Source organism: Monodelphis domestica, chromosome 6 (assembly GCF_027887165.1).
Source record: "Monodelphis domestica isolate mMonDom1 chromosome 6, mMonDom1.pri, whole genome shotgun sequence".
NCBI classification, from domain to species: Eukaryota; Metazoa; Chordata; class Mammalia; order Didelphimorphia; family Didelphidae; genus Monodelphis; species Monodelphis domestica.
The window spans coordinates 40,021,929-40,036,210 of NC_077232.1; the positions used below are offsets into that span (position 1 = coordinate 40,021,929).

The window sequence follows — 14,282 nt, forward strand, 5'->3', positions numbered from 1 at the left end:
AGCCAGTCCCAGAGATGGGAGGTCCTGGGTTCAAATCTGAACTCAGACACTTCCTAGCTGTGTGACCCTGGGCAAGTCCATTGACCATTTTCTAGCTCTTACCACTCTTCTGCCTTAGAACCAATACACAGTATTGATCCTAATATGGAAGGTAAGGGTTTAAAATAAAATAAAATAAGTTTAGTGATATTAACATTATCCTTTTCAGACAGTTAGATGACCTCTAAGGTCCCCTCCTGCTCTGGAATCTCATGACCCTAAAATAGTTTTACTCCCTTACTTTAAGCTTCAATGTATTCATCTGTTAAATGAAGGAGTTGGATTAGATTATCTCAAAGATCCCTCCAGGTTTTCTCTTTTTGTGATTAACCTGAAGGCAAAGTGGGATTTAGATTCCTGGGGTGGATTGGACACAAAGGCATGAAATGGTAAGAGTTCTTTCTCAAAGGATTATTCTTTTCTATACTTCACCAAAATAGGGCTAATAGTCTACTTGGACATATCAGTGACATTGACCTGCGTTTACTGTCAGAGAAGAATCACTCTGTGCGTTTGCTAGTTGACATCTGTTTGAAAAGAATTATTCTTCTACAAATTAGTATACATTATTAGTGGGTATGCCCCCTACTTATAAGACCCTGGAGTTTCTCCACCAAGTAAGGAAATTTCTCAGTACAGATGGGACAATCAGAAAGCTATTGCTTATAGGCAGGTGAGATGGCTGGCTGGAGTCAAAACAATTTCCATATGGTAGAAAGAGCACATTTTTGGATTTTGAACTTTGACTTGAGTTTGGTCCAGTTTCCTCAATTTTGAAAACGAGGACCTTTGAGGTAACTCCCAGCACTAGAACTCTGATCTTTCTTAAGCAAAATGAATAACCCGTACCACCTCTCTGGAGAGAACCACAGGGTCTAATGATTTAAAGAGTCCTAAACTTGGAAGTCAGCAGAAATAGGTACAGGCTTTGCCACTCAATAAGCTATTCAATTTGGGGCAAGTCATTTCCTTCTGTAGGCCTCAGTTTCCTGATCTGTCAAATGAGAGCACAGATCAGTTTTTTTTAAACACTTAGCTTCTGTCTTAGAATCAATACTGAGTATTGGTTCCAAGGCAGAAAAGTGGGAAGGGCTAGGCAATGGGAGTCAAGTGTCTTGTCCAGAGTGACACAGGTAGGGAGTATCTAAGACTAAATTTGACCCTATCAATGCGGAATCTAGAAGCCTCCAAACTTGTAGCCTATAAAGATTTAGTGATACCCAGTTTACTTGGTTTGAAGGTGAAGACCCTAGGTTTGACCTTGTCACATGAGAGTTCCTCCCTGAGGGAAAGTCCTACTTCACTGCCTCTTAGACTAACAAGAGACCTTGAGTTATAGAGCAGTAGGTATAAGAGTCTGATCCTCAAAGGGGTTTGTGGTACAATGGGAGAAGCTTCTAAGGCAAAAAAGAGTCCCATCTGATGGGATTAGCCATTCCCACACAGAACTAACTCAAGGTCTATTGTAGGTTTCTAGATTCTAAGATGACAAACCCAAGACCTCTTGCCTCTAGGTCTGGTTTTAAATCGCTAAGCCACCTAGATCAGATCTTAAACAACATGTATACACATATATACTCATATACACATACATATGTGTACACATATATACATATTTGGTAACTATTTTCAATAATTGTTTCCTTTTGTAATCTTATGTCTTTTATGCATTTAGAAACATTCTTCTGAAAAGCTTCACCAGGCTACCAAAAGGGTTCATGATACAGACAATGCAAGAACCCATGGTTTAGGTAATCTGAGAGATGCCTTGCAGATATGACATCCTTGGATGTGGAATAATTCCAGTGGAATAATTGTTAGTTTTCCAGTCCCTTCACTGAACAGATTAGGAAACTTTGTCCTTAGAAGTCTTTGGTGGTCCTGGCTCTCAAGGCTTTACAAAGCTCCATCCAAATCTCACTATGACACCTCGAAAAGAAAACAAGCAAACAGCAAGTTAATCATTCCAAACTCTCCCGGATGGAAGCAAGGCTGTCTAAAAACTTTGCTCTATTTTCATATTTTTCTGCTGCCTGTTGGAGTTTAAAGGGAACAAGATATTCAATTTCTTTTGTGAATTAGAAAACTCACTACTTAGTACTTAGTCTCGACTTCCAATCTGCAGACACAGTGCCAACACATTTTGGGAAGGTGAGGACCTACGATCATTTCAATCAGCCCCGTGGCCTTAGTGGGGAAACTGAGGCTTAGAAAGTATGAGAGCCACACAAAAGCTACAGCGACTCTAAGAACACGGGCTGGGCAACAATCGCAGGTCTCCCAGGAGGGGATAGTGCAGGAAGGACTTTTCTCTCACTCAATCCTCCCCAGTCCCTGGCCATCTCCCGGCTGGAGGGCACAGGGAGGGACGAACGCACGGACATACACATATACACACACAAGAATACACACAGGACAGGGCGTGAGCTCCGCCCCGCCAGCACAGTCAGCCTCTAGTCCGCTCCGGCTACTTCCAGGCGCCCTCTCTAGAGGCACAATGCCCTCCACTGGCTGCAGCCCCTAGCCACCCGTGCCCACGCCACGCTCGTACACACTCCCTCCCGCGTACACACTCCCTCCCGCGTGCACACCCGCATGCATCCATGCCTGTGTGCTTGCGCCCAGGCCGGGGGCGCAGGAGAGGGGGACAGGAGGGTCCGCCCAGCGCGCAGTAACCCAGAGAGCGCAGCAGGGAAGGCAGGAGAGGAGAAAGGGGAGGAGGAGGAGGAGGAGAAGGAGGAGGAGGAGGAGGAGGAGGAGGAGGAGGAGGGAGGAAGGACGAGGACGAGGACCAGCGGTAAGGCAGGCGATCCCAGCAGCAACCCAGTAGATCCCGGCCCGCACGGGCCAAGGAAGTTTGCCTCGACTCCCTCCCGCGACCACCCCCAGACTCACTCACCCCCGGCCCTGCTCAGTAGCAGGCATAGCGGCCCCAGCAGCCACATGGCGCGGCCGCCACGGCTCTCACTGCTCCCCTGCCGCCGCCTGCCCGCCGCCAGTCCGCCGGCCTGCCGAGTCCCTGGCCAGGGCCCGGCCCGGCCGCCTCCTCCCCCTTCCCTCCCCCTTCCCCTCCCCCTCCCGACCCCGCCTCTCCCGGGCCCCGCCCACCGCTCACCCCGGGCCCCGCCCCACCCCGCCTTTTCCTTTGCTCCCCAGCCCCGCCCCACAAAGTTAAGAGGGTTCCTAGAGCTGCTGCGGTCTGGGCCCCTATCCCCTCACCCCCACCTCCGTTGGGATCCCAGTTAGGACGGGGCCTTGGGTGGGCCAAGGAGAGAGGAGAGCTGGGAAACAAACATCAGAGCCGGTCTGGATGCTGTAGCTGCTGCCCTCCCTTCCTGGCTCCCTCCCTTTCTCAATGGCGCCCTGAGACTCCTTCCCTCGTCCTTTGTTCCTCTTCTCTCCATTCTCCTTGCCCTCTCTGTCGTCTCTCGCTATCTTCTCTACGATTTTCTCCCTTCCCTCCCACATTCTTCCTCCAGATTCACTCTACACGCTTCCCTTCCTCCCCCTCCCACCTCCCTCCAGGTAATCCCCTCACTCCCTACACGTAGTTCCCGTCTGCTCTGAAGCCTTGGCTGGACACTTTCAGTGGCAGTAGGAGTCCTCAATTCAGTAACCAGGTAGTAGGCTAGGCTAGGAGTCGAATACAAGAGACCGCCAGCTCCTGGCCCACGTCTTCCCGATGTCTGGAATGATGATAGCTCAAACTTAAAGAGCTCTTGGACAGCCTTCTTAGGATCCTGGCTTGGACCAAAGCACAGCTCAGGTGCCCTGTCCAACATCAGGTGTCTCCTGAACCCTGCCCCCATCCTAACCCTGTTGTGAGTGCTCTGTTTCTTGAAATTACTTGGTATAACTTTTTATTTACTTAATTTCAGCTTATCTGTGTATAACCTTTATCTTCACATCCCCTCTTCCCGGTACCCAGTAAAATACATGTCCCTTGAAGGCAGAGGTTTGTTTTCTTTCTTTCTTTCTTTCTTTCTTTCTTTCTTTCTTTCTTTCTTTCTTTCTTTCTTTCTTTCTTTCTTTCTTTCTTTCTTTCTTTCTTTCTTTCTTTCTTTCTTTCTTTCTTTCTTTCTTTCCTTCTTTCTTTCTTTCTTTCTTTCTTTCTTTCTTTCTTTCTTTCTTTCTTTCTTTCTTTCTTTCTTTCTTTCTTTCTTTCTTTCTTTCTTTCTTTCTTTCTTTCTTTCTTTCTTTCTTTCTTCTTTCTTTCTCTCTTTCTCTCTTTCTCTCTTTCTCTCTTTCTCTCTTTCTCTCTCTCTCTTTCTCTCTCTCTTTCTCTCTTTCCTTTCTCTCTTTCTCTCTCTCTCTTTCTCTCTCTCTTTCTCTCTCTTTCCTTTCTCTCTCTCTCTCTCTCTCTCTCTCTCTCTCTCTCTCTCTCTCTCTCTCTCTCTCTCTCTCTCTCTCTCTCTCTCTCTCTCTCTCTCTCTCTCTCTCTCTCTCCCCGACCCCCAAGTATTCTGAGACAACATGTTGCAAATTCAAATGCTCAAATGGCAATGAGCTGTCGTGATTTTATATGTCAGTTCAATTCTTGTCCCAGCTTTCCTGAAAGCATAGAGTAGTTAATAGGCAGAGTATTGACCTTAAAGAAAGACTTGAATTCAAATCCTAACTCATTCACTTGCTATGTAAATTTGGGCATTATGTAACCTCTCTGTGCCTCAGTTCCCTCAACCGTCAAAAGAGTCCTTTTGCCTCCAAAGTCCCTAAGAGCTCTAAATCTATATTCTTAGGAAAATTCATTGCTTTGTCCTGGCATGTAAGGATAGGAGCAGTGCATTTGAGTTGCACATCTGTCATCCTTTATCCTTTCCACATGGCTAGCTCATTTTCTCTTCCCAGCATACATTTCCATAATGACATCTTTACTCCTTTTCTTTGAAGTCTCTCATTGGTTATGTGCTATATCCACTGTGGGTGTGCCTTCTGTATGATACTTATTTTCAATTTCTTTGGTGATTCCACAATACTAGTAAAATACAGATGTTTAAAAGAAAGGTCTTTATTTTCTAGGAGAAATTTTGTCATTTCCACTCATCTAGCCTACTTCCTTCCTCCTTTTCAATTTATTTTAAATGAATTAATGTTCATTAAAAAATAATCCTTACCTTTTGTCTTAGAATAAATACTGTGTATTGATTGCAAGGCAGAAGAGCAGTAAAGGCTAGTCAATGGGGGTTGAGTGACTTGCCCAGGATCACACAGCTAGGAAGTATCTGAAGCCAGATTTAATGATTGTTCATTTGAACTGCTTGTCTTATAACAAAGGTAGTAATCTATAACTGGATCGTCAATCTTTAACTGAATATCAGGGGATTGCTAGGGATAAAAAATAAGACCATAAACAGAAGAAAAATAGAAAAGATCTATGAAAAATTTTATGTCAAACTGTTATCTAGCTGGACAATCAATATTTTTTATCAACTCAGTGGGTCCTATGCAGATGGACAGGCCAAATTCTTTTGAGTGCTTACAGATCTTTTCCAGAAAGTTCCACAATGTTCCAGGGCATGATGCAACCAGCACAATGTTATCTGTAAGCAGGAGCATCTGGAGGACCTCACTACCCACAAAGAATCCCTTGCCAAGTTTGACTTAATAATGAATCTTCTTCTTCCCAACGGCCAACACTTATTTGTTCACTTCCTTCAGCTGACAACTACCTAACTGTCTATACAAAATCTTTGTGATTCCCCATCAAGGACATCTTCAATGAGGATATTAATACCAGGTAGACTTTACCCTACATTGATATTCTACAGTGGATCACACTTTTATCATCATGCAATTGACAGGAAGATGTCAAGAATATACGATCCCATTGTGTCTGTTTCCTGATTTTGAAGGGGGGGAAAAGCATTAAGATGAGGAGATGTACATCCTTTTTTTTTTCATAATTAAAAAAAAATTTTTTTTAAACCCTTACCTTCCATCTTGGAGTCAATCCTGTGTATTGGCTCCAAGGCAGAAGAATAATAAGGGCTAGGCAATGGGGGTCAAGTGACTTGCCCAGGGTCACACAGCTGGGAAGTATCTGAGGCCAGATTTGAACCTAGGACCTCCCATCTCTAGGCCTGACTCTCAATCCACTGAGCCACCCAGCTGCCCCTGAGACATACATCCTTAATGCATGTATAGATGGGTCTCATCAAGACATGTTATTTAAGTGGGAAAATAAATGTATACCTCGGTGGTTGTTACAGTTGATGCAAAACATTCTTTTACTCTTTGTTTTGTTTTGAACCATGGAAGACAATAGAGCCCCCACACCTTGGTTCTAACATCCCAGTCTTGGATATGCTTATAGAGAAGGCAGGAACAGCCCTAGAGAGAACAAATACAGGAAAAGCAACCAGAATCACCCAAGTATAGTAGAGATCTATGCTGGAGGGGACACAATTGTGAGAGTGGAGATAGATAAATTCACAAGGTTTCTACAGGAAGGGAAGATGAGGAAGCAAATATGAGACCTTGTTCAGACAGAAAATAAAGTTGATGGGAAGAATGTTTCCCACAGTTGGCCACTACCAAATGTTTACTAAATTGAAGTGAATGATTTTTTTTTAAAAGAAAGTTTCTGCTCTCAAGGAGATTATATTACTGAAAACATCCAATAGTGTACCTTATTTCTATTCTTCATATTTATATCACAGAGTAATTTGGAAACCTGAAAGATCCATAGATAATAAGAGCAAACATTTATCGTATCTCTATTGTAGTAGGTGCTATGAGGTACACAGATAAATTATATCTGGTCCCTGCCCTCAAAACACTTATTATCAATCATATATATATATGTATGTATATATAGATATATTTACAGTTTGAAGAATAGATAGCAAAGAGTAGGACTCATCTATGCTAGCTAGGAGAAGCAGCAGTCACTCACATGTGTATAGTGCTTTACAGCATACTAAGTGCATTCTTCATTAAAGCTCTAGAAGATGTATGATACATGCATTATTATACCCATATACTAAGGCTCAAAGAGGAAAAAGTAGCTTCTTAGTGCGTTCTTTTGCGGAAACTTCTTTGTGCTTTATCTTGCCACTCTGCCCTCTCTCTCTCTTAGAATGACTGGGTCCTTTGCCTTCACTGTCCTCTCATCACATCTTCTCCCTTCAGTGTGAGAAACTAACCCTTTCTGAAATGACTCACAAAGAAAAGAGTACTTCTGGAATACTATGGTCTATTCTGGGCATAGCAGCTTAAGGAAGATTTGATGAACTGATGGGTATTCAGAGAAATGCAAGTAGGATGCTGTAGCAATATGTGTGTGTGTGTGTGTGTGTGTGTGTGTAAGTACATAGATAGATAAGTAGGTATATGCAAGCTATATGCAAAGAAGAAAATAATTTGTGGAGAGCCACTAGAAACTAGGAGTGAGAAAAGGTTTAACTTCACAACAAAAAGTCTTTTTTTAAAAACCTCTGCTTTCTATATTATGAACAACTCTAAGTGGGGTTAAGTGACTTGCCCAGCATCATACAGCTAGGAAGGGTATGAGGTCAAATTTGAACCCAGGTCCTCATGATTCTAGGTCTGGTGCTTTATCTACTGTGCCACCCTTTTGCCCCTAGAACAAAAATTCTTAACCTTTCTGAGTCATGCACTCCCATGGCTATCTGGTGAAACCTAGACTCTCCTACTTTTATTAAATGCATAAAATAAAATACACAGGATTACAAAGAAAACCAATTATACTGAAATAAAGTTATTACATTTTTTAAACTTCATGGACCCCAGGTTGAAAATTCCCGTTTTAGAAGGCAATGCTTAAGTTAAGCCTTGAAAGAAATTCTAGAGGTAATACTAAGTATAAATGGAAATGCCTTTCCCCAATAACAACTAGCATTGACATAATGCTTTCAAGTTGGCAAAGCACTTTATAAACATTATCTCATTTTATTTTCACAACAATCCTAGTCTGGGGTCTGTTATTTGATGAGTACATCAAATGACCCACTAGATCTAGATATCCTGATAGTACTACCCTAGATATCCTGTTGTTATTTTCCTTCCTGCCACTGTATCCTCCTCTCCCCCCTCTTCCTTCTTCCTGTTTTCCAGCTGTAGAACAGAAATAGAATCAATATAGCCATTGCTACTAGAGGGGACAATTGATCAACTCCCCTATGGTTCTACTCTTCATCCCTGTTACTTTCCAAATTAAAACACCACCTTTGAGGTCACCAGGCCACTATGAGGGTTGGCTTCCACTATTAGAACTTCTTAGTGCATAGTGGGTGCTTAATAAATGATTTTTCCCATTTTTCATTCATTCAATCGTCCATTCAGTATTCTTTCTTCCTTCCTTACTTTTCCTTTCTTTATTCAATTCATTTTATATTGAGAATTCCCTATATTAAGAATTCCTCTTGCCAATGAAATGATGAATCTAAACCAAAAATTCTGTTTGTTTCCATCTTCCCTCAATACCCAGCCGATCCCTCCAACCCCCAGGATTTTAGAGCTGTCTCCCTCCCAATAATTGATATACACTTTCTAATTACTGACCTATGTATGTGTTGTAGCTCCCAGTTGTTTCTAGGGACAGGGATTTTTAAAAATCCTTTTATCCCCAGCACCACGTACCATGCCTTATAGGTATTTAACAAATGCTGTTGAATTGGCAAACAGGATCTTCCCAACAAGCACTTCTATAAATTTCATTATAAGGAACATTAAAAAAAAAATCCAAAACCTTACCTTCCATCTAAGAATCATTACTATGTATTGGTTCCAAGGAAAAAGAGCCATAAGGGCTAGGCAATGTGGGTTAAGTGACTTGCTCAGGGTTACACAGCTAAGAAGTATCTGAGGTCAGATTCGAACATAGGACCCCCTATCACTAGGCCTGGCTCTCTATCCACTGAGCCACCAAGCTGCTCCCAAGAAAGTGGCTGGTCACTATAGAGGCAGCTAGTTGGTACAGTGGATAGATTATTGGACTTGGAGATCAGAAGATCTGAATTCAAATTCTGCCTCAGACTCTTACCAGCTGTGTGACTCTAGGGAAGTTACCTAATAGTGTTCAGTCTCAGTTTCCTCACTTGCAAAATGAAGATAATGATAGCACTACTTCACAGGGTTGTAGTGGAGATCAAATAAGCTAACTTGTACAATACTCTTCAACCCTTAAATTACTATATAAGGAGGGATGTAGTCTTTAACTTTGCCAGTATGGTACTGACATTGACCTTTGCCATTTATTTCCTCTCCAGATTGACTTTATTGTGTTGTAATCACTGTGGATGCATATTGTTATTTTGGCTCTCCTCTTCATTCTTTATCCCTTCATACTTTCCTCATTCTCTGAATCATGGATATATCTTAGTTAGGTCCTTCCCCAATGGACACATGTTTAACTTCCAGCTCCCTATAGTCATAGAATGTTGGGGTGGGCTTTCCTTGCTTTTAATGCCCCCCTTGGAATATAGTCCTACTCCTGGGTCAAAGGGGATGAATGGGTTAGAAACCACTAGTGGAAGAGACTTTACCTGTTGTCTTATTATGTCATAAACTTGGGTGCCCAGAAAATCTTTCTATTTATGTAATTATTGCTAAGAAAAATGCTGGGCACAAATGTTCTACTAGCTGAAAATTAAAGTCATCTCCAAGCTGATATATATATTTTATATACACATATAACTATCTGCATATATGTGTATATGTTTATATATAACATACACATATATAATCACCTACATACATATCTCTATATATTCATATATAGATATATAAATATAGAGATAAATTGTTCCACTAATTCACAGAGAAATACTGCAGGGAACGAGCAGAATCCTTGTAATTCATGTTTAACACAGTCACTAGCTTGCTGTAGAGAGATGCACTGACATTTATTAATGAAGTGTTTGTATCACCTGAAAGTGTGAATGTTTTTTTACTTATTTTAAAAAGTGTCATTTGTTATTTATTTGAATGCTTCGGTTTTATTGCCACTTGAATGCAGTTGCCTGCGTCCTTAAAAGGGTGATTTTTCATAGAGGACGAGCCTGGGTAACAAGGATGATGCCAAAGGGAAATGAACCTGATTTACCCAGAGAGCTAGAGGCTGGATGGTGGGTGAATAGAGAACTGTGGACTTCTAATCAGGGAGACCTGGGGACAAATGCCACCTCTGACATAAACTATGTCACCTAGGACGAGTCACTTCACTTTTCAGTATCTCCCCCAAATAACTCTCTGATATATAACAGAGAGAGGAGCTGCTGATCTGTATCAACAGATGAAGTTTCTATATATGGCCTTCTCCTACATGAATAAGATCAGAAATCAAGACCCTCCTACTTCCCATGACGTGTGAGCACTATGATCACTCATTCCATATTTCCCAAATATTCTGCACACTTTTTCTCATAAACCAAACGACCAAGAGAAATGCTATATTAGACTACCATACCTCTAATTGTAAGCTCAGAAAATATGTTCACGGCAGCTTGACAGGGACTTTTTATTAGTCCATTTTTCTCAGGGCAGCATTTCCCCCTCTTAATTGGGGAATGGGGTAGGAGCTCATAATGATAACAACTATATTCAATTACATGGTAGCATGGGCAGCTAAGTGGTACAGTAGATGGATAGCAGGGTCTGGAGTCAGGAAAATCTGAGTTCAAATATACCTGCAAACATTTACTAGTTGGGTGACCCTAGTCAAGTCTCTTAAGCCTGTTTGCCTCAGTTTCCTCATCTTTAAATGGTCTGGAGAAGGAAATGACAAACCCTTCTAGTATCTTTGCCAAGAAAAACACAAATGGGATCAGAAAGAGTCAGACTCAAGTGAAACAACTTACAATAACAAAATAACATATAGGAATATTAGAGAATGACAAAGGAAAGGATCCTGTGTGTACTGTTTCTTACATGCATTCATTTATTATATGTCTATCTTATTCTTACAACTGTATGTTGGGAATTCTAGCATTAATACATAGCATTATGCCTGGCACATAGTAGGCACTTAATAAGTGTTTAACAACTGATTGATTCATAATTTCATGGGTTGATCATCTTTCCTTCCATTTGGATGGTCACAGCTTTGTAACTTAATAGATGGGCTTGAAAATGGCAAAGGACCAAAAATACATCATCCTTGTCAAGATCTTTGACAGGTGGTCATCCCTCTCTAATAAGGAAAACCCATTATGGTCACCTGGATGACTCAATAGACAAAGAGAGGCAGACCAAGAGGCAGGAAGTCCTGGGTTCAAATATGGTTTCAAATACTTCCTAGCTCTGTGACCCTGGGCAAGTCATTTTACCCCCAATTTCCTAGCTTTTACCATTCTTTGGCCTTAGAACCAATAAGTAGTATTGGTTCTAAAATGGAAGGGAAGGGTTTTAAAAGAAAGGAGGAACCATTTATCTCCCAAAGCAATACATTCCACTTGCTGATTAGTTTTGGTGAGTAATTTTTTTCCTTTTCCTTTTTTTTTTCATTTGCCAAATAGCTTTCTTCTCTACAGTTTCCTCACATTGCATCAGATTCTGCCTTTGCTGGCCAAGCTGAACAAAACTAATCCTTCAATAAGACAAACTGTCTTCAAAACTTGAAGTGAGTTATCACATTTTATTAGATAGATTTAGAACTGGAAAGGACCCCTGAGGTACTCTAATTCTAGCCTTCCCCCCACCCTTTAATTTTTTAGATGAGAAAATTGAGACTCAAGAAAAGTGACTTGCCTAAAATCATTCAGGAAATAAGTGGCAGAGAAAGAATTTGAACCCAGGCCAACCACCTCTGAAGCCAGGGCTCATTGTTCTTTACTACATTGCCACTCAGAATTTGAGCTCTGTTAGAATAGCCTTTAAGAATCTAGGGTCACACCCACACCACAATGAAACATTGGTGAAGAACTTTCAGGAAGGTTTTCTCATTTAAAAAAAATAATCGAATTTTATTAAAACAAAACAAAACATTTTTCTGGCAAGTGTAAACATGGTCCTTGGGGATTTCTTGGCTATATTTGCTTATAGGCATAGTATAGCATACTAGCATATCCTGCGTCAATTGGACTCAAACAATGGAATTCCATGTTGATGTCAGAGCATTAAAGCAGCTTCTGGAAGGGGGAAATATCCAGTGTGGAGGAGTTCCTAGAGAAAAAGAAGACCTCTTGAATGATGATAACTTCCTGAATCAAGGTCGGGCGTTATGAGATAGAACCACAATACAGGAGAGCAATCTTTTATTTTTAATTATTACTTATTTTATTTAATATTTATTTATTTAATATTATTTAATATTAGTTAAATATTAAATAATATTGACAATGTTCTTTAATATTAAATAATATTGATAATATTATTTACTATTAATATTAAATAATATATTATTGTTTTAAATTCCCCTTTAAGTATTTGGGGGGCATGTTGAAATTCACTTAACTGCATTTGTTTTATTTGTTTAAATTGTTTGTTTAATTGTTGAGAATTTTTCCCCTCTCCCACTGGGAAAAGAGAATAAAGAAAAACAAAAACTCTTGTAACAAATATGCCTATTCAAGCAAAGCAAATTCCCCCATAGGCCATGTACAAAAATATGTATCTCATTCTTCATCTTGAATCCATTAACTCTGTCAGGGAATGGTAGTGTTCTTCATCAGTGGGCCTCTGTAATAACCGCTGGTCATTGCATTGATCAGAGTTCTTAAGTGTTTCAAAATTGTTTGGTTTTACAATATTGTTGTTATATTGTAAATGATTCTGGTTTTGCTCCCTTCACTCGGCCTCAATTCATTCAAGCATTGCCAAGATTCTTTGAAACCATTTATTTCATTATTCCTTACAGTACAATAGTCTTCCATCATATTCACAAACCATAACTTGTTCAGCCATTTCCCAATGAGGGGTACCCTTTTAGTTTCCAGTTCTTTCCACTACAAAAAGAACTGCTATACATGTTTTTGTACATAAGGACCTTTTCTTCTTTCTTTGATCTCTTTGGGATAAAGGACCAACAGTGGTATCACTGAGTCAATTTTCTATTCATTATTACTAGAGCCAAATAGGAGCCATATTCAAATGGTCCTTGGAGGAAATCTGGGTGAGCATGATCCAAGGAGAATGATTTGTAGACTGATTGTAGCCCATGAAAATCCAGTATGGAGTTCTAGGTCATAAAATATAATAACAATAATAGCAAAATTATTATTAATGAATCTGTTATTTTTCAATTCACATAACAAGATGGTGGACTACTTATTTTTTCCAATCTCCACCATCCATCAAATCTCTCTGAAACAGGAATTATGTGCCAAAGATAAGTAATTTCAGTTCCTATGGTCTAGGACACCCAAAATTTAAAAAATAAGGTTAAAAGTTCCCTCAATAACCAGGAGAACATTGTACACAGAGACTAATACACTGTGGTATAATCGAAAGTAATGGACTTCTCCATTGGTGGTGGTGTAATGTCCCTGAACAATCTGCATGGATCTAGGAGAAAAAAAACACTATTCATAAGCAAAGGATAAACCATGGGAGTGGAAACACCGAGGAAAAGCGACTGCCTTACTACAGCGGTTGAGGGGACATGACAGAGGAGAGACTCTAAACGAAACTCTAATGCAAATATTGACAACATGGAAATGGGTTCGAATCAAGAACACATGTGACACCCAGTAGAATCACGTGTCAGCTAGGGGGGTGGGGGGAGGAAAAGAAAATGATCTTTGTCTTTAATGAATAATGCTTGGAAATGATCAAATAAAATATTATTTAAAAAAAAGTTCCCTCAAACATATAAACATCATGATACACATTGACCCTAAGTTCATTCCTCACTTCTCCTTCACCTCCAGTAGTGAAGCTGCTCCAGTAGACTCAAGGACACAACACAAGCTTTCATCAAAACTAATCCCTGCATCCCATTCCTTCCTCCCTCTTTTTCAGTGACTCTGCATATAGAAGTTTTCTTGGGTCTTAATAGCCAGTTTGGCCATAGCCATTCAGGACCAAAAGCTGCTAGGGGCTTCAGTCTAGAAACAGCAATGATGCAAAGCTCTGAACTGTGAATGTTGAGAAGAGCAGGCTCTTAACCAGTGCCAGGAAAAAAGGACAAATAAACAGAGATTGCACCAGAGAGCATACCCTGGATGTGAGGAGCTTTGCAGCACTCTACGAAACCAGAGGGAAAGAGTATAGCATCTACCTAAGGCCAGGTCTCACCATTCCAAAGTTAGTTGGGGCAGAGATCTAAGCTGGTGAACCATGAA

The 14,282-nt window shown here is 40.6% G+C and overlaps 1 protein-coding gene across 2 annotated transcripts in view; it reads right to left on the reverse strand.

The window, feature by feature from the left end:
* Nucleotides 1-3,074, reverse strand: part of LDLRAD3 (low density lipoprotein receptor class A domain containing 3) — a 308,492-nt gene extending 305,418 nt beyond the window's left edge. For both annotated transcript variants that reach the window (XM_056801945.1, XM_007497330.2), the window contains exon 1: nt 2,939-3,074. In XM_056801945.1, the coding sequence (XP_056657923.1) occupies nt 2,939-2,984 (46 nt within the window). In that variant the 5' untranslated portion in view covers nt 2,985-3,074. The remainder of the gene's footprint in view (nt 1-2,938) is intronic.
* Nucleotides 3,075-14,282: the final 11,208 nt, after the last annotated feature.